The sequence below is a fragment of the Melanotaenia boesemani genome, chromosome 8 (assembly GCF_017639745.1).
Source record: "Melanotaenia boesemani isolate fMelBoe1 chromosome 8, fMelBoe1.pri, whole genome shotgun sequence".
Classification (NCBI taxonomy): domain Eukaryota; kingdom Metazoa; phylum Chordata; class Actinopteri; order Atheriniformes; family Melanotaeniidae; genus Melanotaenia; species Melanotaenia boesemani.
In genome coordinates, this window is record NC_055689.1 from 34,764,781 (window position 1) to 34,791,584 (window position 26,804).

General features: G+C 46.3%; 2 protein-coding genes across 3 annotated transcripts in view; both read left to right on the forward strand.

The window, feature by feature from the left end:
- Nucleotides 1–26,804, forward strand: part of LOC121645098 (zinc finger protein 420-like) — a 1,096,702-nt gene that overhangs the window by 638,437 nt on the left and 431,461 nt on the right. The gene's annotated exons all lie outside the window — the stretch shown is intronic.
- LOC121645109 (E3 ubiquitin-protein ligase TRIM21-like) lies at nucleotides 10,946–15,428 on the forward strand. 2 transcript variants are annotated; one of them, XM_041993492.1, is made up of 2 exons: nucleotides 10,946–10,968; nucleotides 13,242–15,428. In XM_041993492.1, the coding sequence occupies exon 2, from the start codon at nucleotides 13,251–13,253 to the stop codon at nucleotides 14,892–14,894; it is 1,644 nt and encodes a 547-aa protein (XP_041849426.1). In that variant the 5' UTR covers nucleotides 10,946–10,968; nucleotides 13,242–13,250; the 3' UTR covers nucleotides 14,895–15,428. The 2 variants fall into 2 exon arrangements, with proteins under 2 accessions (XP_041849426.1, XP_041849427.1); XM_041993493.1 differs by lacking the exon at nucleotides 10,946–10,968 and adding an exon at nucleotides 12,697–12,715.

Genomic DNA, 26,804 nt, shown 5'->3' on the forward strand with positions numbered 1-26,804 from the left:
CTGTGTTACCCTGGGGGACCTCCCGGGGAACGGGGGTGCCTAATGCCACCAGAGGCTCAACATCCAGAGGGAAGTGAACTTCCCTCTGGACTTAGAACCCCAGACCCCTCTTCTTTCCCGCTCTCTCTCTCTTTCTCACACACACACACGTAAGACCTTTGGAGGCATGCACGCCATGCAGGCTGGAGCGGCCTTGGCTGTACACTGTGGTGACATGCCTTTCTGCACGTAGACACCAAACCACAAGAAACACAACACAAACAACTTCTTGGAGCCGTGCCACGTACTGCATGACGGGCCCCCCTTCAAAAAAAAAGACATGAACTTCAGAAACCTCTAAAGAAGCACAGGTGGACTTTAAAGTCATGAAGAACTAAATAAGAGCAATGGAAGGTTACAGGACACTAACTGGTGTGGAGTGTTAGCAAGAAGCACAGCCTTAATCCTGCTTCTGGGTTTGAACTTTTCATCCATTAAACAGCATGAAAGAATTGACCTACTTTTAATTTCATCTTGTAAAAGATCTAGGTAAATATTTGTGTGTGAAGGTAATGAAACAAAACCTGACAAACAGGTGCAGCAAGAGGCAGAGCAACACTGCTTGAACTGCATGAACTTGGTGTTGCTCCTTTGCTTTCATGTGGTGGATGAGCTGGCTGAAAGGAGGGAGTTCCATTTTCAGCACTTGGCCAACTACGAAAGATTTTCTTCCTCCTCCTTCTTTCTTCTTGGTCAGTGGTTGCTTTGAAGAATATCGCCCCTTAGCAAGCAGTTGTTATAATGACGTCATGTTTTCCAAGCAGTTTGATTAAAAAAGATTAAACTGATTACATAAAAACAGACGGGATATCAGAGAGGAATGGTGGAGGATTTAGGATTCTGCCATTCATAATTCAATTTAATTTTGATCTTTGAGTACGACCAATATGTAGTAGGGCTTGTCGATCATATACCAGAAATGCAGTCACATTATGCCAGTTAAAAAAAAACAATAAAAACACTAAAAAAGCAATTATTAGACCGAGCGGATGTCGAGCCGCTTGTGCCATCTTGGTCCTTCAGCTCCTTCCTTAAAGTAGGGATTCCCAACCACGAGTGCCTAGTCCATCCACTTTATGGCTCCCAGCAGTCAAAAAGAAAAGCACAAGTTAAAGCCGCAACAAAATGAATAAAGCCAACTCAATCAACTTGTACTGAAAAGGAAACTACTGGTAAAACTAAGATAAACACAGTTGTAACTTACAAAGAACAGAAAAACAACAAAACAGCACAAAACAGCAGCAGGTAACCTGCAACTGAAAAGCAACTAATTAGTGCAAATCCTAAAAGGTTGCTTTGGTAAATTGTTTTACCTGCCACCCTACTCACCACCCTTAGAGGCAAAAGCAGATGACAAGTCAGGGGTTCAAAAAGGCAGCCGCCACCACCAACAGCAATCACAGTATGCAGAAGGTCAGCAGATGTCTTACATGCTACTACATGGCACCTGAGAGTTAGTAGCCCCTATTGCTGCACTCCTTACTGTTTGAGGCAGATGGTGGGGATTGTTATGTCTTCCAGCAGTTAAGCAAGTTGTCCTTCTCAGGGGAAGCTCTCTATCTACTGCTGGATTAGCTTTGTCCGCAAGGTGGGAGTGGGAGGCTGTCCTCTCTTTCATTATGGGAGCCTGAGGTGGCAGAATAGGCTGTGGGTCTACGGTTACTGAAGTGGAAGTAGAAACCAAACCGAACCATTCACCATCCACCATAGATTCATCCAGGGAATAAAGTTCTTCTGACCACAATTCTTTATTTGCAGGACAGTCATCCACAGCAGTCACTTTACTCTTCAGCAATGAGCGATGAAAGTGTTTTACCTTAGCAGGGTCCTCAAGAGGTGCAATGGTGTATACCCATCCTCATGCTGCTGGGTCTCACAACACCTTGTACACAACAGAGCTCCAAACATCTTGAATCTTATGACAACCTCTAAGTCCAACATCCTTCAGGTAGACCAACTGATTTTCCTGTAATGGGGAGTCTCATACCTCTTTGTCATGGTGCTCCTTGCACAGCTGGGCTTTGGCCTCCAGATGTTGGGTCACTCCTTCAAAGGCATGGTGTAATCAGGTCTGGTTTTCCACAACCCAGTCATGGACAGTGCTGGCAGATGGTTCTTGCACTCTTCCCAAAAGGAAATCCACCGGCAACTGGGAATCTGTACCAAACATTCGAAAAAATGGCGACTCACCCATAGACTGAAGAGCATGACCAATCCCTTTTCTTGGTAACAGGCAGTGGGCAAAGCAGATTGTACAGTGTCCTATTAAACCTCTCACATTGGCCATTACCAGCAGGATGGGGTAGTCTGACTCTTCTCTATCCCATACATCTGGCATAGCTGCTGAATGAAATGGCTCTCAAAATTCCGCCTTTGGTCAGAGTGAATGCGAGTTGGTACTCCAAACCTATAAAACCATTCATTTATTAGCACTTTGGCAATCATGGCAGCAGTCTGGTCATGGGTTGGGATGGTCTGGGTAAATTTGGAAAAGATATCAGTCACAATCAGAACATTTTCCATTCCATTCTTTGCAGGCTCCAATGTGGTAAAATCAATAGCAAGGATTTGATTTGGACTGAATGCAAGCAGATGACCCATTTAGGTGCATGCATCTGGGTGAACTGATGGTGCTCACATCTCTGACACCACTGTTTAAGGTCTTGATGCATTCCAGGCCAGTAGTAACATTGACGGATCACGTCTGTTGTTCACTCAGTGCCTTGATGTCCATGGTCATCATGTAATTGATGCAGTACCTGATTCTCAAGGGACGTAGGCAGTACCAGCTGCAGCTGCTCTTGTCCCGCAGGATTGCATACCAGACGATAAAGCACTCCATCTTGCGCCACAATTCGTTCCCCCTGATGAACGAGGACGGGAACATTCTTGGTGAACTGGCAACGTTTGGCTGCATCAGGGCCTAGCTTCCCAGACCAACGCTGCAGGAACTTCTTGATAGTGGGCTCACTTTCCTGTAGCGTCACAGATCTGACTAGGTATGACAAGGGAAAGCAGAGATGACACCTTGAGTGGTCTCATGGGTCTGATTAGATTCCACAACCTGCTGCAATGTGTGTGGAATCTGAATACCAGAAGTAACAAGATCTGATGTACTTGTGGGTGCTGGATGTTGTCTGGAGAGGGCATCAGTATTCTTGTTAGTTCGACCAGGCTTGTATTTTATGGTAAAGTCAAAAGTAGCCAAATATGCAGCCCATCGTTGTTCAGTTGCACCCAGTTTAGCTGTTGAAAGATGACTGAGAGGATTATTGTCTGTACAAACCACACATTTCTGTCCCATCAAGTAATCCCTGAATTTTTCATTCATGGCCCATTTAAGAGCCAAAAATTCCAGCTTCATAGAGCTGTAGTTATTCATGTTGCTCTCTGAAGGCCTAAGGCATACAGACAACTGGTCTGACTTTGCCATCCTGTTCTTGGGAAAGAACAGCACCAAGTGTAATGATCGTTTCAGGAAGACCTGGGAATTCAGCCCACACGGTAATGAGTTTAACAGTCTATTTGATGCAGAAAAGGAGCTAACGGACGGCAGGTGCAGCAACCAGGTCCAGGAAGAGGGGCTAGGCAGATAGCGGAAGTCGGTCCAGAAAAAGGTCTAATCCAGGTAGGCAGAGTTCAGGATAGTCCGGCAGGGATCAGGCAATCGGGAGTCCGTGAGTGGCAGCGAGGTCAGCAACAGGGATCTAGAACAAGACAAGATTTACTGCAGAATAACAGGGAAGGCAAATGACCATCTGGCAGGGAAGCAGACATTGAAGAGCAATTATATAGGGTGATGAACAGGTGAGGAGAGTGTGTGCTGATGAGACCCAGGTGGAGCAGAAGAGTCTGATTGTGTAAGCTGCAGGCGATGCAGGCCAGCCCTCATGACACCAAGTCCATTATAACTGGCATCAACCTCCAGAATAAATGGCAGGGGAAAGTTTGCACAAGCCAAAACGGGATCAGACACCAACCTTCTTTTAAGATATTCAAAACTGCGCTCACACTCTTCTGTCCATGCTTCAGATAGGGATGTCCCAGTGGGCTTCCGAGACTTTGTGCCAATCTGCTCAGCTGCCAGGCAGAGCAAGGGGGCTGCCAGCTTGTTGAATCCTTCAATGAATCGGTGATAGTCGCTGGCAAACCCTAGGAAGGAACGTAGCTCTGACACTGTGTTTGGCCTTTTCTATTTGGACACTGCATCTATCTTGCCAGGGCTTGTTGATACACCATCCTGAGAAATGACATGACCCAAGTAGCTCACCTTGGTTTTGAAAAAGGAGCATTTTTCCAGCTTTACCTTGAGACCTTCTTTCTGCAGACAACCCAGCACAGCATCCAAATAGCTCACATGTTCCTTTACAGGAAGAGAAAATGATAACATCATCCAGGTACAGCAACAAAGATTGGCAATGCGGATCCCCAAAGATCCTCTCCATTAATCTCTGGAAAGTACTTGGGGCAATGCATAGCCCAAAAGGAATCGTGTTCCATTTGAATAGCCCAATTGGTGTGCAGAAAGCAGTCATCACTTTGTCCTTTTCGGTGACAGGTACTTGGTTATACCCAGCAGCCAAATCCAGAGTTGAGAACCTTCAAGCTCCTCATGTGCATGTATTTTTGCAACAAGGACCGAACCTGACATTGCTCCTCTTCTGCAAGGACTGTTAAATCAGCTGTGTCAATTTTGTCTCCTATAAAGCTGGTGACAAACTGACAAGCAACTGTGGCTGAAACTTCCCCCTCTTTGAGAACAACTGGGGGGCTCACCAGGTAAGCAGTGTATATGGTACCCAGAACAGTATGTGGATACAGTACATCTTGGCTCCCTACGTTGACAATGGGTATATACACAGTACCTCTACTGAGGCCAGGAGCCCTGCAGAAAGGGTGATGATAATGTTTTGCACCAAACAAAACATCATCCACTATGTGATGATTATGACAGGCAGCCGGTATCATTTTCACAGTGCGTCCAGGGATTCTACAGACTCTGTCACCTTGTACTTTCACACAACCTGAATATTCTGGGGAGGTGTTAACCTTTTCTTGGTGACACTGCTGAAGAGCCTGCTGAATGCAAATAGGAACCTGCAACATAGTTGGTAAGTCAAAGAGAGTTGTATTAGAGAGAGTTCGCTTCCCTCTGGACTTATATCCCAGGACCCCTCTTCTTTCCCGCTTTCTCTCTTTCTTACACACACAGACACACACATAGAGGGATTTGGGAGGCGTGCACGCCATGCTTGGTAGCTGTGCACCCTGTGGCAACTCGCCTCTGGGTTTTAATTACACTTAGACATCAAAACAAAAACACTTAGACATCAAAACACAAGAAACACAACACACAACTTCTGGGGGGTGTGCCATGTAGTGCATGGAGGGCGTGGCCACGAAGATGACCTCGCGCCTGGCACAATGTGGTCACTGCCCCTCAGTTTTACTTGCAAACAACACACACACCACAAACAGTCATAAGCAAGAAGGACGAGGGCAATGGGGACCTCTCACACCCCTGTTATCCGGGCCACCGCCGGGGACTGGCAGGGGGAGGGGGTTGCCCCAGGAGCCGGGACCAGGAGCTGCTGGTTGTGGGGGATGCCCAGTCAGCTGCATCCAGGTGGGAGGTGATGGGGCGCGACTGGAGGTGGCGCTGGGGAGTGGATTTGTGGCTCGCCATCCTCTGGTCCACAGGGGACGTCTCCCACAAGGTATTGTGGTAGGGAAAGGGAGGTGCTGAGGCATGAGATTGGGAGGTTCACATGCTGTGTGTGTGATTATACTGTGTGCCTGGGGATGGTGTGCCGTGGGTCTGTGCTCTCCCACTGTCCTCCTCCCCCTCCTTTCATTCCTCCCTAGGCATGTGGGGTGTGTGTGCCTTCTAGAATTATTAGTGAACTTCCCTCTGGACTTAGATCCCCAGACCCCTCTTCTTTCCCATTCTCTCTCTCTCTTTCTCTCTCACACACACGTAGGAACTTTGGAGGCATGCATGCCATGCAGGGTGGAGTGGCCTTGGCTGCACACTGTGGTGACATGCCTTTCAATTTTAACTGCACGTACACTCCAAACCACAAGAAACACAACACACAAACAACTTCTTGGAGCCGTGCCACGTACTGCATGACGGGCCAAAAAAAAAAAAAAAGAAAATGTAGGTACAGATTAAATCTTTAATACAAAAGAATCTAAGCAACTAAAGTGAAAAATCATACAAATATAAAATCTCTGTTCCAGCTAACAATGAAGGCTAAAAGCTAAGTAGCTAAACATAATATGAGACTAGCGGGGGCCACCAGTGGAGGGCAGCCTACAGGGGGACTGCCCAGGTGTGCCACTATTCTCAACTCGCGGACACAACAAACCTCACTGCAAACTTAAAAACGTGGAGCTGTCATGTACCGAGTATGCCTAACCAAGTATAAAGTAGGGATTCCCAACCATGAGTGCCTAGTCCATCCACTTTAGGGCTCCCATGGCTCACTCCTTCAAAGGCATGGTGTAATCATTGTTTTTTTGGGAGATTTTACCTTGTTATTATGTACAGACCGGTTTCCAACACAAAGCCAGATACCCTCTCATCAGTTGAGCTCAGACGCCTCATCGTCCAGTACCAACACCATCATACCCTTGTCTTGCCTGGTCGCTGCTGTTACCTGGGAGGTGGAACAGGCTGTATGGAATGCTCTTCGGGACAACCCTTGTCATCCTGGGTCTGCTTGCACCCTCTTCTTACTCCGGAGGCATTTTTGGTGGCCTTCTATGGACCAGGACGTCCGGGAGTATGTTGCTGCTTGCGCCGTCTGTGCCAGAGGAAAGACGTCCACCCAGTCCCCTGTTGGTCTGCTTCACCCTCTCCTGACTCCCAGCAGGAGTTGGTTGTATGTTGCCCTGGTGTTTCTTACTGGTCTCCCAGCGTCTAGAGGTAACACTACTATCCTCGTGATTGCTGACCGTTTCTCCAAGGCGGTGCATTTTGTGGCCCTGTCTAAACTACCGAGCACCATGGAAACTGTTGAACTTGTCACTCGCCATGTCTTCAGGCTCCACATTATCCCTGTCAATATTGTTTTGGATCATGGTCCCCAATTCATCTTGCATGTTTGGAAAGCTTTTTGTCATGCCCTTAGTGTTATGTTCAGTTTAAGTTCTGGTTTTCACCCCCAGACTAATGGTCAGGTGGAACGGGCTAATCAGGATTTGGAGTCGGCTCTGCAGTGTGTGGCTGCTGCCAACCCTTCGTCGTGGAGTGACCAGCTGAGTCGGGTTGAATCTGCACACAAATCTCTCACATCATCGGCTTTGGGCCTCATTCCTTTTAAAGTTTCTCTGGGATACCAACCACCCCTATCTCCCGTTCAGGAGGAGGAGATCGCTATGCCCTCTGTTCAACATCACCTTTGTCGCTGCTGGAGGCTCTGGAGTGAAACCAAGGCTGCTCAGCTCAGGACGTCTGAACACAATCACCGCTTAGCTGATCCCAGATGTGTTCCGGCTCCTACCTATCATCCAAATCAGAAGGTCTGGTTATCGTCAGAGCACATTCCCTTCAGGCTTGAATCCAGGGAGTTGTCCCCCAGATATTTGGGACCATTCGAGATTATCAAGGGTGGCAACCAGACACCAGGGCATGCACCACCCCACCCATGGCAGCACATCCAGGCAGGCCCAAACCCCCGGAACATACAGACCCCTCTAGCCTCCCAAGAGAGGGGGGCCACACAAGGTGGTGTGGGAGGAAGGGGAGGTGCTGAGGGGTGAGATTGGGAGGTTCGTATGCTGTGTTTGTGATTATACTGTGTGCCTGGGGGTGGTGTGCCTTGGGTCTGGGCTCTCCCACTGTCCTCCTCCCCCTCCTCTCATTCCTCCCTAGGCATGTGGGGTGTGTGTGCCTTCTAGAATTATTAGTGAACTTCCCTCTGGACTTAGATCCCCAGACCCCTCTTCTTTCCCGCTCTCTCTCTCTTTCTCTCTCACACACACGTAGGAACTTTGAATGCATGCATGCCATGCGGGGTGGAGCGGCCTTGGCTGTACACTGTGGTGACATGCCTTTCATTTTTCACTGCACGTACACTCCAAACCACAAGAAACACAACACACAAACAACTTCTTGGAGCCGTGCCACGTAGCACATGACGGGACAAAAAAAAAAAGAAGACATGAACTTCAGAAACCTCTAAAGAAGTACAGGTGGACTTTAAAGTCATGAAGAACTAAATAAGAGCAATGTAAGGTTACAGGACGCTAGCTGGTGCTGGAGTGTTAGCAAGAAGCACAGCCTTAATCCTGCTTCTGGGTTTGAACTTTTCATCCATTAAACAGCAATGCACTCAAAGACTTGACCTACTTTTAATTTCATCTTGTAAAAGATCTAGGTAAATATTTGTGTGTGACGTTAATGAAACAAAACCTGACAAACAGGTGCAGCAAGAGGCGGAGCAACACTGAATGACAAGTTTTATCACGTTTCTGAGATGAAAGTTTGAGTTAGTCAGAGCTGCGATGAAGACAAATCTGTTTCTGTCTGAAAGAAAATAAAAAAGTTCATTCTATTCTATTCTATTCTACAGTCATTTAGCAGACGCTTTTATCCAAAGCGACTTACATTTGAGAGGAAGAACAACACAAGCATGAATTCAAACAAGATGGGACGTCATAATTAAGTGATAGTCAGACCGCTTTTGAGTCCAGTTGGACCCAGGTGCTGTCATGTAGTGCTAGTGCAGTGCATATAATTGTTTTTTTTTTTTTTTTTTTTTTAATACAGGATCACGATTTCATCACACAATATCAACTAGGTCATAAGTGCATGATTTCATCACATAATATCAACTTGGGCATAAGTGCATGATTTCATCACACAATATCATCTTGGGCATAAGTGCACACAGCTTCTTCAGTACTTGGTTGAGCCAAAAAGCTGGACAAATCTTTCTGACTCATTTAGTTAAGCTAAATGTGGAAATGCTCCTTAAACAACTGAGTCTTTAGCTTGGTCTTAAAAGTGGATACGGACTCTGCGGATCGGACGGAGTTTGGTAGATCGTTCCACCACCGGGGAACAACAGAGGAGAAGAGTCTAGCTACTGATTTTGCGCCACGTTGTGGTGGGAGCACTAGGCGTCTTTCGCTGGTAGAGCGTAAGTTTCGAGAGGGAGTGTAGCTCTGGATTAAGGAGTGAAGGTAGCCCGGAGCTGTTTGGGTTATTGTTTTGTAAGCCAGAAGCAGAGCTTTGAATTTGATGCGTGCTGCCACTGGAAGCCAGTGAAGAGCAATTAGCAGTGGAGTGACATGAGCTCTTTTGGGCTGGTTGAAGACCAGACGTGCTGCTGCGTTCTGAATCATCTGCAGAGGTTTAACTGAGCATGCAGGCAGGCCAGCCAGTAAGGAGTTGCAGTAGTCAATGCGTGAAATGACCAGAGCCTGGACCAGGAGCTGGGTCGTGTGTTCAGTCAGGTAGGGTCTGATCCTTCTGATGTTGTAGAGAGCAAATCGGCAAGACCGGGAAACCGAGGCAACATGATCCTTAAAGGTCAGCTGGTTGTCTACCATGACACCAAGATTCCTGGTAGAAGATGTAGGGACTAGTGTGATTGAGTCTAGCTGCACACTTATCTGTGGTGGTAAAGAAGGACTGGCTGGGAAGACAATAAGCTCAGTCTTGGACAGATTTAGCTGAAGGTGGCGGTCCTTCATCCATGCAGAGATATCAGCAAGGCATGCTGATATTCGCATTGAGACGGTTGTGTCATCAGGTGGGAAAGAAAGGAAAAGCTGAGTGTCATCTGCATAGCAGTGGTAGGAGAAACCATGAGAGCTAATGACTGCACCGAGTGAGGAGGTGTATAGGGAAAAGAGAAGAGGGCCGAGCACCGAGCCCTGAGGCACCCCTGTTGTCAGCCCATGTGATCTGGACACGCCCCCTCGCCAAGATACTTTGAATGATCTCCCTGTGAGGTAGGATGTAAACCACGAGAGGACAGATCCTGAGATGCCAAGCTCTAAGAGTTTGGAGAACAGTATATGATGGTTGACAGTGTCAAAGGCAGCCGACAGGTCCAGCAGTATAAGGACTGAGGATTGACCAGTGGATCTGGCAAGCCGTAGGGAATCAGTAACTGACAGGAGAGCAGTTTCAGTAGAGTGACCTTGCCTATATCCAGATTGATATGGATCTGACAGGTTGTTGTCTTGGAGGAACTGTGAGACCTGACTGAAGACGGCACGCTCTAGTAATTTAGACATGAATGGAAGCAGTGAGACCGGCCGGTAGTTTTCAACCTGGGCTGGGTTGAGTGTGGGTTTCTTCAGCAGTGGGGTAACCCGAGCTTGCTTGAAGGCAGAAGGAAAGACATCGGATTTAAGAGAGGAGTTGATAATATGAGTTACTGCAGATTTGACTGTAGGTAAAATGCTCTGCAGGATGTCAGAGGGAACAGGATCAAGAGGACAGGTTGTGGGTTTTGAGCTGACTAGAAGTTTAGAGACTTCGTCCTCATTTAGAGAGCGGAAGGAGCATAGTGAGGCACCAGTAGCTGGTTTGGTAAGGCTGAGTTGGTCAGGCTCAGTGAATTGGTTACTGATGGTGGCAACCTTTTCAGTGAAGTAGGAAGCAAACATTTCTGCAGTCAGCACAGTGGGAGGCTGAGCAGGTGGTGGAGATAGAAGAGAGTTAAACGCCATGAACAGTTGTCGTGAGTTGGGAGCATTGCGGATCTTGTTCTGATAAAAGGCTATCTTGGCCGCCTTTAGGCTGGATGTGAAAGTTACGAGTTTTTGCTGGTACTCAGACAAGTCAGTGTGCTCTTTTGATTTGCGCCACTTTCTTTCAGCCGCCCTGAGTCCGGCTCTGTGATCCCTTAGAGCCTCTGTGAGCCATGGACTGGGATCATCTGTTTTTTGTTTTTTTTTTCAGTACTGGTGAGTACAGCTGATCATATTTATTATGTTTCATGAAGCAGCATTAACTCCAAACTGAACTGCAATGCCTTTAGAGGCATCAATACGATCAGGAAAATTTTTATCCACGTTGTATAAGATTTATATAACAAAACTGCAAAGTGTCAAATCTCTGGGTGCATCCACTCTGGCGCTGATTAATCTGATTAAACAAACTTCCATGATAGTATGGTTAGTTTGTAGGAGTGTGAACCTTTATTTGCACTCTTGTGTGGACCAAAGCAGCTATATCTAGTCGTCTTGAAAACCAAAGTGAAAAAGTGAACCTCGGTGCAGTTTGCTAACAGTGTGAAAGCGTCCAGTGAACTTCGGAGAGGAAGTGTTGTAGAGTGTGCAACTTACTGGATAGCTTGTCACCTCCTCTGCTGCCCATACTCTTGTGAAAACTGTGTTGTGTTTAAACACTAGAGTAAAAACTGAAATCCCAAGATTGCATGAACTTGGTGTTGCTCCTTTGCTTTGATGTGGTGGACGAGCTGGCTGAAAGGAGGGAGTTCTATTTTCAGCACCAGAGATGCACCAGTTACAGTAATCTGACTACATATTTTAACAAAATATAATCTAACGCGTTAGGATGTCCTACAATGTAATCAAATTACCGTTACTCTTCATATTCGTCCTGCGTTACTTCGGCACTCCCCACTCCTTGCACATATGATTTGAAATCAAGCGCCGTGGACGAAAGTGTATTTATCTAACTCAACACACCTTCTCATTAACGGTGGTACAGAAATTTTATGTACTCGTAAGCATGCAGTTACCTTTCTTCGCTGAAACTTGACCTTTTTTAAATAGACAAACACAAATCATTCACTGCACATGACTTTAGAAAAAAATATGATATAGAAACTTATTACCCTGGTGCATGATGGGAGGTCCGCCTCTCCACTTCCCTCATCAGAACCTATTCCAAACCGAATTGATTTTTTTTTTTTTAATAAGTCCGTTACTATTTCATTATTTTCTCATGTGTAAACGTAAAACATAATGCAGATTTGTCTTATGCTTTTTTTTTTTTTTTTTTTTTTCGTTTTTTTTTCCCCCGTAATTTTCAAAACTTGCAAGCTGCCTCTGGAACTGAGGTGGACGTTAAAGTGCGGTTATCGCGAGAACGTGACATGAACTCATGTATTTACTTATGATGGTAGGGAAGAAGCACTGAATGATTTACAAAGTTAATAAGAGACTGACTATGTTCATAGAAGGTGAAAAACAATTAAAAGTTACAAGTTGCAAAACATTGTAAAGTCACCATTCGTAACTAATGCACTTTCAGTAAAGTATATGCGAAAAAAAATCGATTGTCATTTTTTTGTTTGGGGGGTTTTAACTAATAAAGTAACTAGTAATCTAACTTAGTTACTTCTAAACCTTAGTAATCAGTAAAGTAACTAGATTACTTTTTAAAGAAGTAATCAGTAATCAGTGGTCAGATTACTTTTTCAAGTAATCTGTGGCATCACTGTTCAGCACCTGGCCTATTAAGCCAGATTTTCTTCCTCCTTCTTTCTTCTTGGTCAGTGGTTGCTTTGAAGAATATCGCCCTCTAGCAAGCAGTTGTAACTGTGTTACATTATCCAAGCAAAGTCCACTGTGAAAGAAAACCAAACCAAAGGAAGGTGTAAAATGTTTAGGAATTTCTTGCCAGGTTCTAATGAGTCCCTGGTGGAGGAGGAGGCGGAGGCGGAGGCGGAGAACGTCTCAGGAGGTAGGCAGGCTAGAGGTGGAGGCAAAGGAGGTCTAAGGAGAAAAATTACAGGCTGGAGGTGGAGGCGGAGTAGGTCTTAGGAGACAGACAGGATAGAGGTGGAGGCAAAGAACATCTTTGGAGAGAGACGGGGTAGAGATGAAGGCAGAGTATGTCCTGATGTGGAGGTAGATGAGAATGTGTTTAGGTCCCTAACTAGGCTGCAGGGTAACGGTGGAGGTGTCACTGAAAAGCTGGGGGCTGATGGAGGGTGGGTGGATTGTTGGGCTGGATGCAGGGGGTGAACTGAACCTACTGAAGAGCATCTTGAGCTCATTAGCTCTGTCCAGACCTGCATCAGACCCACACCCATTATTCTTTCCATGGCCTGCAGTTAAACAGGCATGTAAAGATAATTTTTTTTTGTCACACTCATCTCATAATTTAATTAAAGTTCAACTTTGAGGTTAAATATAACTGTAAATTTAACCGTGACAACTGGATGTGTTTTAAAATGTTGTTTTTCTGCTTTGACTCTTGTTCTCAGAGGTCAGACATGTCTGTCAGCAGCAAGAAGAGCTCTGAGGTTCAGTTTCTCTGCTCCATCTGTCTGGATGTGTTCACTGATCCAGTCTCCACACCATGTGGACACAACTACTGCAAGAACTGCATCACTCAACACTGGGATGTTAATGATGTGTACAATTGTCCCTTATGTAAAGAGGTCTTTCACTATAGACCTCAGCTGAAGGTCAACACCTTCATCAGGGAGATGTCTGATCAGTTCAGACGTGAAGCTCAGCAGGAAGCCAGCAGCAGCAGTTCAGAGCAACAAGCTGCCAAACCAGATGTTCCCTGTGACGTCTGCACTGGAACCAAACTGAAGGCCCTGAAGTCCTGCCTGGTGTGTTTGGCCTCCTACTGTCAGACTCACTTGGAGCCTCATCAGACATGTTCACGTCTGAAAAGACATCAGCTGATGGAGCCTGCGGAGAACCTGGAGGACAGGATGTGTAGGAAGCACGATAAACCTCTGGAGCTGTTCTGTAGGACCGACCAGACATGTGTCTGCATGCTCTGCTCTGTTTTAGACCACAAGACTCATGAGCTTGTTCCTCTGAGAGAAGAATATGAAGGAAAGAAGGCAGAGCTGGGGAAGACAGAGGCTGAAATCCAGCTGATGATCCAGAAGAGACGACTGAAGATTCAGGAGCTGAAAGAGTCGATGAAGATCAGTAAAGATGCTGCAGACAGAGAGACAGCAGAAGGTGTTCAGGTCTTCACTGCTCTGATAAAATCCATTCAGAGAGGTCTGTACCAGCTCGTAGAGACGATCCAAGACAAGCAGAAAACTACAGAGAAACAGGCTGAAGACTTCATCAAAGATCTGGAACAGGAAATCTCTGAGCTGATGAAGAGGAGCTCTGAGGTGAAACAGCTCTCACGCTCTGAAGACCACCTCCACCTCCTCCAAAGCTTCTCGTCCCCAAAAGCTGCTCCACCCACCAAGGACTGGACAGAGGTCCGAGTCCATCCACCATCATATGAAGGGACTCTGAAGAGAGCGGTACATCAGCTGGAGGAGTCACTCAGGACCCAGATGAAGAAGCTTCTCGCTGAGTCTGAGCTGATGAAGGTCCAGCAGTATGCAGTGGATGTTACTCTGGACCCTGATACAGCACATCCAGACCTCATCCTGTCTGATAATGGAAAACAAGTTCGCTGTGGTGCTGTGAGGAAGAATCTTAAAGATAATCCCGAGAGATTTTCTCAGTGTACCGGCGTTTTAGGATGTCAGAGTTTCTCTTCAGGAAGATTCTACTTTGAGGTTCAGGTTAAAGGAAAATCTGGTTGGGATTTAGGAGTCGCCAGCGAGTCCATCAACAGGAAGGGAAACGTCAGACTGAGTCCTCAGGATGGTTTCTGGACTGTCTGGTTGACTGATGGAACTGAGTACAAAGCTATCGGCAGTCCTCCAGTCCGTCTCCATCTCCAGTCTGTTCCTAAGAAGGTGGGGGTGTTTGTAGACCATGAGGGGGGTCTGGTCTCCTTTTATGATGTAAATACTGCAGCTCTGATCTTCTCCTCTACTGGCTGTTGCTTCACTGACAAACTCCACCCGTACTTTGGTCCTGGTCTGAATGATGGCGGTGAAAACTCAGCTCCTCTGATCATCTGTCCTGTCAGTCACTCAGTCTGATGCTTTTTCTAGAGAAGCTCCATGAAGACTGGATCTGTTTCATAAAAACGTTCATTCTGAGCGTCTCTGTAGGTGAAGTTCTACTAGTGGAGTGATGAGGCTGTAAATGTCCTCATCAACAAGTCACCAGTTCACGTCTGGATTCTTCTGCAGCTCATTCCACTTCTGTCTGTCTCCATCTTTCATTTTTAACCTTTAATCATCATTTTTATCTTAATGTGATCCATTGTTGATGGTCAGAAGCCTCAACAAGTTCAGACATTATCAAAACACCACTGGATTAATAATCTCAGTGGATAAATTCACATCTTTAAGTCTGGATGTAAAATATTTTACCTGACAGTGATGTTAAATCTTGTGCAGCAGTTTTCTATTCTCACTTTAAAGTCATGTCATTCAATCATTCTGTTGTAGAAAACAAGTTGTAGAAAATAAGAAGTCATTATATCACCCTGATACTGACGTCCATGAAGCATGAACATGAACTTGTGACTGTGATTAATGCTGGTTGTGAAATAAAACGTCATATTGAAGTAAAAATTTGTTGTTTTGTTTAATTTAAGTTTGCACCCAACATACTGTTGAAAAGTCCTGATTAAAAAATATTTTAAATCTTTATATTATTATATATTTTAAATTCTATTATAAAAATTAGGATGGTTTTATTTAATAATTAATTAGTTACTGCAGTTATTTGAGATCTTTTTGAACATGGTTGCATAATTCTTCTTACTTGTTTGAAAACATTTGGTTTAAACAGATCTGTTACCATTAAAGATACTTAGATGGGTCATGAGGACCTGCAGCTTATTCCAACTGTTTCTTCACCTGACTACAGAAGACAGACAGGCTAAAGGTGTAGACAGGAAAGCCTACAGGGGGGACTGCCCAGGTGTGCCACTACTTTCAACTCACGGACACAACAAACCTCACTGCAAACTTAAAAACGTGGAGCCGTCATGTACCGAGTATGCCTAACCAAGTATAAAGTAGGGATTGCCAACCATGAGTACCTAGTCCATCCACTTTAGGGCTCCCATGGCTCACTCCTTCAAAGGCATTGTGTAATCATTGTTTTTTGGGGGGGTTTTACCTTGTTATTATGTACAGACCGGTTTCCAACACAAAGCCAGATACCCTCTCATCAGTTGAGCTCAGACGCCTCATCGTCCAGTACCAACACCATCATACCCTTGTCTTGCCTGGTCGCTGCTGTTACCTGGGAGGTGGAACAGGCTGTATGGAATGCTCTTCGGGACAACCCTTGTCATCCTGGGTCTGCTTGTGTGGAAGTATGAATGTATCAGAGCTGAGTTGAATAACAACAGGTGTAGCTCTGGTCAGCAGAATATTAATAGTATGACATTATAACATGATATCAAAATGATGTCAACCAGTCAGCCCTACAAGGCTGCGTGCCTGGATGCTGTGTGTCTGGAAATAGTGGCAGGCAGGCTATATAAGCTTGGGAGAATGGATGAACGTGGTCTTTTGTCCTGAAGGGGTGTCCCCCTGGTCGGCCGAATAAAGGATCATTAAAGACCTCTGTCTGCAGACTCTTAATATCAGCAGCCCTTTTGATAAAGAATTTATCTACGACATTTGGCGAGCCAGCCAGTTAACCGCTGGGGCCGGGTGCCTGGACCGCTTCGACTCACCGCTCAAGGAGGTAAGCCCCATTTTAAATCCTTCTGGGTGAAGTGAGCCGAGGCGGAGGGCCGTCCTGGCTACAAGTTGAACTTAGTTATACGGCTGCTGTGACTCTGCTAACAGATAAATTTGTGCGCACAAATAAAGTAGTTTATGAGGGCCTTACCAGAGGTAGCTGGGAGGAAGGTCAGTTTAAGGAGAAATAAAGTAGTTTTTGAGGAGCCCACCAGCTAGTGGGAAGGGGCTCAGTTTAAGGAGATATTAAGTAGGTTGAGGACCTCACCAATCAGTTTTAGGGGGGTCAGTTTTAAGGTGTAATATTTCAGGGCCCTATCAAAACCTCGGCGTTACTGGACGCGGTCGCCCGGGAACTTTGAGAGGAGGGTCAGTATAGCGGCGAAAGAAGTAATTGGCAACAAAAATAGTAGTAAAAGTGAAGTAAAAGTGAAAGTGATGAAAATGCACCGATCGATCTGTTTCGAGTTTCAAATTTAGTAAAGAGTTAAATACAGGGCCCGCAAGATTGCGAGCTATAGTCTGGTCTTGTACAGGGGGTCAGTTAAGTGGGTGTGAGTAGCTTATGACTAGGTTCATAGGAAAGCAAGGTGCAAAGATCGATCAAAAATCTGATCCTAAATTAAACAGAGCCAGTAGTGAAAGGTTTAAGCTCTGTTAACCCGGGAAATCTGCGTAAAAGGGGCTTAGCGCAGTACAGCTGTGGAAAAACCTTGTTGCAACATTAAATGACAAAGAAAAAGACTTTAAAAAACTGACTTTTGACATATCCCTCCCTTTGACTGTTCTTCGATTCTAAATAAGAGTGATATGACAGCTGATGTCGTGTGTGTGAGTGTGTGTATGAAGCGGATAGGAATGGGTGTCTGAGTGAGCTGAAAATTGTCTTTTGACTGCTTTACCCCTCCAACGGAAAGAAAACTGATGTCTTCTATGTGAGGAAATAAGGGAAAAGTTTTAAACTGTGTTTTGACTGGTTTATTCTCCTCTGACTAATGGTGATTTGCTCAGCTGTTGAAGTGTGTGTATGATAGTGGGTGATGCACCGGACAGAAATGTGTGACTGACTGAGTGTGTAACTATCCTTTGATTGCCTTACCTCTCTCGCTGAAAGTAAACTTATGTCCATGTGTGAGAAGAATAGGAGGAAAAAGCTTTAAAACTCTCTTTGGAGAGGAGAAAAGCTGAGGGTGAGCTTGTGTGTAAAAGTGTGGACTAAATGTAGAAAGGAATGCGTGACTGAGTGTAACTGGAGATCGAAGCAGCTGCTGGGTATACTGGAAAAAAACTTATGCATGAGCATGGACAGAGGCCTCTGTTGAAGTGATATTGCATGCTGCATGTTGAAAAAATTAATCTGTATTGCAGTGCATAAGTTGACTCGTTCCCCAAACTCATAGTGGTCTGGTGAAATCTGACACTAAGCTACTTGCTAACGCGCATAGACACAAGCACTGACAAGAATAAAATAGTGCTCTGCTCTTGTGCAGCTACAAGGATGTAATCTGTACTATTATAACTGTTAAAATAAGACCGCTGAACTCTTTTGGTTTCCTTCCAACAGAACACGACTCCTCCCATTGGACCGACGCCTAGAAACAGGAAACGGAGCTGCGGCGCACCCAAGTGGTTTTCGTTTGAGTTGCATGATTATCATATTGTATTAAAAGCAGGGTTGATTAAATAGGATAACAATGAGTACGCCACAGGCTATTGCCTGTATCCGCCATCCCCACAGGATGAAAGAGATTCAACACATGTCTGAAAAATGGTGGAAAAGAACAAAAATGTTATCTGGTTATCTGCTGCTTCAGGGCTCGCTGAGAAGGGACCTCCTACTGATGCATTGCCCCAACCAGACCCACCCAACTTCAAACAGCGGGGTGCGTCCTTACAGGGCACTGGGGAAGCACACGCCCAGGTAGGAAGGCATTCAACCTCTATACATTCTCCTCGAGAAAAACAGGAAACTCCTCCCCACATGACAATCCCAAAATACTGTAGTACACAGCGACGTCAGTCTGGAATCATTAACTGTTACCAGGATCGAACCGAACTGGCTCGGAAAGGTAAGACAGATGATAGCTTTTGGATGAACTTAGGACCACGTCAGCAAGATTTGCAACGTGAGTTGGGACGGAGCCAGATAGTTGAGATGGAACAGGAAATAGATGACTTAAATGAGGAGATGGAGGGGGCGACTTCAGGAGGCGGAGTTTCCATGCCTGCATGCTTGCAGAAACCCGGCACGTCCACAGGGGTCCCTAGAGACGAATATGATTTAAGATACAGGCCTAACATCAGACCTCCTGACAGATTGAGGGGGGGGGAGTTCCCAATTCTGATAAGGGGAACAAGGGCTGATTATCATCCTTTTTCAGCTCGGGACCTGACAGGTTTGGTCTCAGAGCTCCCTCAAATATCCGCAGGAGGAGGCAAGTGGATTAAGGCTTTGGAATCAAACACGGCTGGAACATTTCTTTCACTGGGTGACATCAAAGCTGTCCTCGCTCAGGTTTTGGGGTTGTCTAAAATGCAGCAGTTTTTCAGAGACAATGAACTGGACTGGATTTTGAGTGAAAGGGCAGATGGAACAGAATTAGCAGCCTATAAGGGGGTGATTTGGCAAGGAATACGCAAACAGTACCCTAATAAAATTGATGTTGATGCTTTGAAAGGGGAACCTCTGAAGGACGACCAGAACCCAGCAGCATACATCGATACACAGTTAAAAAGGTGGCGTCAAGAGTCTCAGAAAGATGTGGAAAATGATCCTATTTTGCTCACTCTTTTCAGAAATGCAGTCATCGATTCAATGCCAAAGGATGTCAGCAGACGTTTGGAGGATGTCGTTGGTCTAACATCTATGCCAGCGCAACAGTTCCGTGATCATGTGGTTCATGCAGTAACCCGATACAGGAAAGACCTAACTAAGACTTCTGAACAGGACCTCCAGATTCAAAGGAAGCTGGCACAGATGCAACTAAATGATTTGCAAGGCAAGCTGAAAGAAAAGGTTCAAGCTGTTGTGTTCACAGATCCAGGTGCGGGACGGACTGCTGGAGTTCCTGAGTCAACACAGGCCGCTAGGGGTCCCCAGCCGTTCCGTCCTTCATACTCAAGGCTTGGTACTCCCTCGTCTGGGGCGTGGCAGGGATCCAACCGCTGCTGGTATTGTGGCATGTATGGACATTTTGCAAGGGCGTGCCCACGGCTTATGCCCCTCCCAGCAGGTGGTCCTGGAAGAAACGGAGGCTTCCCTAGAAGAGGTGGAGGTGGACCCCTGGGTGGCCCACGACCAAGACCCTCTCAGTTTTAGGGGGGTCCCGAGGATCCTGCGGGTAAAGGTTCGTACCCATTGATTATGCATACACGCACCGACCCCATGATAAATGTCCAAATTGAGGATCGACAGGTCCAAATGATGATTGACACGGGGGCGACCCGTTCATGCATACAGGGATCCCTTGCCAAGAACCTTCCCATGTCAAACAACTTTGTGAAGACAGTAGGATTCTCGGGAAAAAGTCAATTGGTTCCTATTACTGCTCCCGTAAAAATGAAAGTAGGTAATGATGAAATTAAAATACCCATTTTGGTCTCGGACCAAACTCCTGTCAATCTGTTAGGAAGAGATGCACTTTGTAAACTCGGGCTCAAAATTTTATGTTCCCCTTTGGGAATATATGTGGAAAGTTGTGGATTAACCTTACAAATGAATGCCCAAGCAGAACCAGCAAATGTTTATTGGCTGGGGAACATAGAGGGGCCTCTGGGTTCGGAGTTGGAGAAATGGAAGACATGCATAAAGGCCTGGGCCCCGGAAGGTTCTCCACCAAAATTACCTCCTCACTGTACAATGTTCTTTGATCCATCAGCCAGCTCAACCTTTCAGGATAAGTGGGAAAAGGAGACGGATGGAGTGATGGTTAAAATACAGGCTCCATATATCCTGATTGGAGGCCAGGGTGCAGCATTAAAGGTAAACCGGAACACCTTTATTGATAAATGGTACTGTGTTACTCAATCCTTACCACATATTACACTGTTGGTAAACCCAGGATACCATTCAAGGGACCTCGGTCCGATGGTAAGAACTGCAGAGCATTTAACATGGAAAAGTACAGACAACCCATTAATCTCTTTTTCAGATGATGGATCAATGTTAAGGATTAGGTGTGATCTGTCATTACAAGCAACACCTCAGATGGTGGTGCTACCAGAAAAAACATAATGATGACATGCAAAACCAACCCCCTTGGATTTAACAGTGATCTGGAAACTGATATTTTAACACAGGTTCCGGACCAACTGTGGTCCAGACATGAGACGGATGTGGGACTGGCAGTTTCAGCCAGCCCAGTTACTGTCAAATTAAAACCAGGTGCAGTTTTACCTTGGCGGCCACAATATAAACTTAATCCCGCAGATGAAGAAGGGATTGGAATCCTAATTGATGGGTTTTTAAAAGTAGGAGTGCTGATTGAGATCTCTAGTCCTTGTAACACCCCAATTCTTGCAGTTTTAAAAGCAGATAAATCAAAGTACCGACTGGTCCATGATCTAAGGGCAATCAATGCCATTCTTGAAGATGTCGCTGCAGACTTCGCAAATCCTCACACACTGTTGAATGCCATCCCTACTAAAGCTAAGTTTTTTACAGTAGTGGATCTTTGTTCAGCATTTTTCAGTATCCCTCTGGCAGAAGAGTCACGATATCTGTTTTCGTTTACCTTTAGAGGTCGACAATACAGCTACGCCAGAATGCCCCAGGGACTGACAAGCAGCCCCGCGTGGTTTGATCGTGTGGTGAGTCAGGATCTACAGGAGCTGGATTTGAGCGGCGTCCTAATCCGGTATGTAGACGATATATTGATTTGTTCAGACACCATTGAAGATTGTCAGCGCGACTCGATCAAAGTGCTGCAGAGACTGGCAGAATGTGGACACAAAGCATCTCGGACAAAACTGCAATTCTGCCAGCCTCAGGTGGAATTCCTTGGCAGAGTAATCTCCCATGGAACAATAGCTCTGTCTCCTGACCACCTCAAAGGCATAAGTCGAGCACCGCGTCCACAGACATGCGCGCAACTAATGACCTTTTTAGGTATCACAGGATTCAGCGCGGAGTGGTTGGAAGATTATGCAGTAAAAACGGCACCACTTAGGGACCTTCTGAAGTCCTCTGAAGTTAAGACTTTAAAAAAGTCTTTGGAATGGACCACAGAGGCATTGTTGGCTTTTGATGTGCTCAAGCAGGAACTGCAAAATGCCCCAGCGCTGAAAATGCCAGACTATGATAAAACTTTTCATCTTTATGTTTCAAACAGATGTAACATGTATGCAGCGGCTGTATTGGCACAAGACTCATGTGCTGGTGGAAGGAAACAACCCATCGCTTACTACAGTGCAAGGTTGGACGACGTAGCACGAGGGTGGCCCCCCTGCTACCAGGGCCTCGCAGCTGTTCACATGGCGTATGAAAAGGCGTCTGCAATAACTAAGTCATATCCTGTGGTTATTGACACCCATCATAAAATCACAGAGTTGATCAATCACAGCAAACTTGTTCTGACAACAGCACGTTGCCTTCAGTATCTACCATTGCTCACCTATCCAGATGTAACAATTAAGAGATGTGAGACCACAAATCCTGCTAATATGTTACCTTTTGAATTTGAAGGTGATACACACGAGTGCGTCGCTGAGACCACGAGGTACACAAAACTGAGACCGGACTTGGAATCTGAGCCGTTGGACGACGCCCAGGTCACGTACTATGTAGATGGGTCATGCTTTCGAGACCACATGGGAACTCACGCAGGCTACGCCGTGGTGCAACAAAAGGAAGGGACGTTTGTGACAATAAAAGCTGAAAAGTGTTTACAACCTTGCTCTGCACAACTAGCTGAATTGTATGGACTTACTGCAGCCTGTGAACTTGCTAAAGACTCCTCTGCTAATATTTACACAGATTCAGCATACGCTCACGGAGTCTGTCACCTGTTTGGAGCAGTTTGGAAACTGCGCGGCTTTCAAAAATCAGATGGTAAACCTGTTCGGCATGGGAAACAGATTATGAAGTTGATCTCGGCCATGATGCTTCCACATCGATTGGCCATTATCAAGTGTCCTGCTCATTGAAAAGACAACTCCATCACCACAATGGGAAACAATGCGGCAGACGAAGCTGCAAAGCACGCTTCAGGTTGCAAGGTCGCCGTCTTGGCCCCAGCTGTGGAGTTGGAACCATCTGTTACACCCGATGATATCACATTAATGCAAGCGCATGCCAGCGCGAGTGAACAAAACATGTGGGAAAAAAGGGGTGCTACAAAAGATGGGCGAGGGTTATGGCGGTCACATACCGGCCTGATCGTCGCTCCAATCTCACTTTTGTCTCTTTTAATTCCAGAGTGTCACAAACCAGACCACTGTGGGCGAGATGAGGTGATACATCGAATACAACAACAGGGTTATTGGGCGCCGTACCTGCAGGCACTGGTGACGGATGCGCTTAATCGGTGCGAGATATGCTCGCAAAATAACATTCGAAAAGGTATTGTCACCCCCACAGCGCGAATTCCTGTCCCGGAAGGCCCGTTTCGTCATCTGATTTTAGATTTTGTGGACATGTTGGTCCCGGTACACGGTAAGCGCTACCTTTTGGTGGTTTTTGATCATTTCAGTCGTTGGGTGGAGGCCACTCCATCAAAGGACATGGGGGCGGGAACAGTCATAAAGTTCCTGGTCCGTGAGGTGATCCCTAGGTTTGGCTTACCATCCATCCTTTCATCAGACTCGGGACCAGCGTTTATTAACAAGGTCTATGAGGGCGTTCTGCGCCAGCTCGGAATCAAGGTCCGGCACGGAAGTATCTACACTCCCTCCAGCCAAGGAGGGGTGGAACGAGTGAATGGCACACTTAAAGCAAAAATTAATAAGATTTGTGCATGTACTGGTTTGCGGTGGCATGACGCATTATCGTTGGCCCTAATGAGTTACCGCATGCAAGCTCATCGGGTCACACATTTGTCTCCTCATGAAATGTTAACAGGTCGCCCTATGCCGGGTCCGCAGTTTCGGGGTCCTTTCAAAGGACCCCCGCTGGAGCAGTTGGAGAAGGAGCTGCACAGTTATATGAAACAGTTGTCTGCTATCCATAAAGCGATTTATTTTCAGGAAAAAGCGAACGAACCAAAACCAGTCTCTGTGACATCTGGTCCAGTGGTGCCCGGGGATAAGGTGTACATTAAGGAGTTTCGAAGGAAGTGGAACACCCCTAGACGCCGTGGTCCTTACACGGTGGTCCGTGCCACACCGACTGCGGTCCAGGTCGAAGGGAGCGTTGCTTGGCATCATCTGAACCATTGTTCGTTGGCACCTACGACCAACAACTGCAAAACGGGCCCTGGGGACTGGTCGGATTGTACAGCGTTCTCAAATGACCAGTCCCCCGAAAGGGGAAGTATCGCCTCGCATGCATCTGACGAAGATAGTCCTGTCAGGGCAGATTCAGAGTTGCCGTCCGATAATGTTGAGGTTGACATTCCTTTGGTTTCTTCTTCTGGGCGAGACAGGGTTCTCGACAGGGACAATTCAACTAATCCGGATCCAAAGCAACAGCCACCACGTCGTCCCATCACCAGGGCCTTCTCAAGGAAACAGAGGGGCAACTGCGCAACGAGGGAGCGACCTCAGTGACCAAGGGGAGTACGACTCACATGCCAAATGTCATTATCGGTCAGGTCTCTTGCCGGCATGCACCCGCACACATCTATACACTACCCGTGACTCAGTATTTCAGACAGATGTTGCCCTTTCGGCACAACATAGGCGGAAAGTAAGATCAATTAAGGAACAAGATGTAGAGGGGCATAACATTCCAGTGAATCCTGGGATGGATGATAAAAGCGGTGCTCAGGGAGGAGAGGATTTGGCGTCCAGGCTAGACCCTCTGGGCTCAGACTTAAGTGTTTATGTTTCCACAGCTGCAACTGCCAAAAAATGGGGAGTTCACTTTGTAAAGGAGGAGCCCACTCCCCCTCCAGCTGCGGCTCTGGTCCAAGAGCTGGATAAGGTTGGTCTTGAAGCAATCATTACTCCACGCCCACAGGCAGGAATAGGTAACCATCAGACAGTACCAGGTGTGTTGGGGTATGAACACTTAGCACATATAACATCATTAATGGTTGACCAGGTATGGGCTGCTGCATGGAACACACTGGAAGGTCTATTGGAGATTGGGAAGGTTGTAAGTTCATACCAGACCACAGTTAACACCCCTGTTGTGAATATAGTTGATTTTACACCTGAACCGCAGCCCACCGTGGCTACTGATGGCCACCCAGACAATGGGGTGGTTGAGTCATTCACCCTTCCCCCTCAAGGGTTAGATATTTTGGTAAATAGTTATCATGATAAAACATTAAGGGGGGGGGAGGTCAAGAATGTAAAGGGGCAACCGGAAGTACGAGGGTTTAGACCTAGTGAAGATTACTTATGGAAGGAAGCGATGGCCAATACTTGGTATCGCTGGGCTTGGCTGACAGTAAAGGAAATGACATCGGAAGAATGCATATGGTGCTCGAAGGCGCCTGGAGCCCCTCCGGTTGTTGTCCCAGATAAGTACAGCTCTTGGGAGTGTGCCCAGGAACAACGCCGGGTGTGTGAAGAGGAAGCGTTCAAGTCTATAACGACGAATGCTTTCTTCGGGCTCCCGATGTGTGGTATGAAGTGTAGATTACTTTATGGGGCCCAGAGGATGCATGGTTATTTGAATAAATATAGGGGTTACAAAATCCAGGAATTGTGTGAACCTTACCAGGTGGCAAATACCGCCATGGCCCCTCCCACGGTTTACGAGGTGGACTATAACGCCGCATACGAGTGTTTGCAAGCGGAGGATTTCTCCAGCAAAATGGAATAATGGTGGGAAACACGACGGTAAGATGTAAGGTCACATGGGTATTATCATGGTTCCCAGAGTCTGGTATGTCTCCGCTCTTCATAACTAAAGCTGTATGGTTTGAAAACCCGGAGCCCCTACATCAGGACTGTCGGAATATGTCAAATGTTCGGGGAAGACTGTTGTACCTTTATTCCAGCTAACACAGCGCCAGATGGTTCTTTTACCTCTGCCATGGATGAAATAATACGGGTGGGGAGAGAGGTGCGAGAGCATGCTGGGAAGAGCGACTGGTCCCTTGATTGGTTGGACCAGTTAATGGCTGACTGGAAAAATGTGTTGATAAAGGTGGGAGTTGGGTCAGCTTTGGTTCTGATCCTTCTTTTCTTGTTTGGCATGTGCATCGTTCCCGCCCTGAGGAGAGCATGGAGTACGAGTCTCAAGAAACAGACATCCTTCATCATGGCTGCCCAATTGGTCCGTACTGAGTTGGACCTGTGACGTCTCAATAGAACTACAGTCGGTTGGACAAAGGGTCGGCAGCCTGTGACGAAAGGCTGGTGACCCAACACTCCTGTTTGCCTCCGGACTGGAAAAAGACTCTATCTTGTGTTATTCACGTGTGGTTTTTGTAGTCAGAAATCTTCTGTAATAGGTTATCCTTGTGAAAACAGATTGTAATGGAGTTTCTTTGTTGTGTGTGTATGGTTACTTTCTGTCATAGTACTTAGAAGGTCTCGTGCAGGGGTCCACTGGCCTACCCGTGCCTGAGTGTCAAGTAAGATCGAAAGTTACCGGTGCTCGCCCAACAGGGGGGGCACGGGGGAATTTTTTCCTCCCTTCGGGGTTTTTTTTCGCCCTCGTACGGGAGGTTCCGGTTGGCTCCTATGTTATGCTTGAGACCTGCATGTGTGGACAGGTGTGCTTAAAAAAGGTTTCCCTATTGTAAGTTTCAGAGTATCGTCTTAGGGCCGATTACTCTGAAATATTTGAAAGGGGGAAATGTGGAAGTATGAATGTATCAGAGCTGAGTTGAATAACAACAGGTGTAGCTCTGGTCAGCAGAATATTAATAGTATGACATTATAACATGATATCAAAATGATGTCAACCAGTCAGCCCTACAAGGCTGCGTGCCTGGATGCTGTGTGTCTGGAAATAGTGGCAGGCAGGCTATATAAGCTTGGGAGAATGGATGAACGTGGTCTTTTGTCCTGAAGGGGTGTCCCCCTGGTCGGCCGAATAAAGGATCATTAAAGACCTCTGTCTGCAGACTCTTAATATCAGCAGCCCTTTTGATAAAGAATTTATCTACGACATTTGCACCCTCTTCTTAC

What these genes read in the sequence shown, in the direction of transcription:
- LOC121645109 (XM_041993492.1), top strand. Translation starts at nt 13,251, where the DNA reads ATGTCTGTCAGCAGCAAGAAGAGCTCTGAGGTTCAGTTTCTCTGCTCC.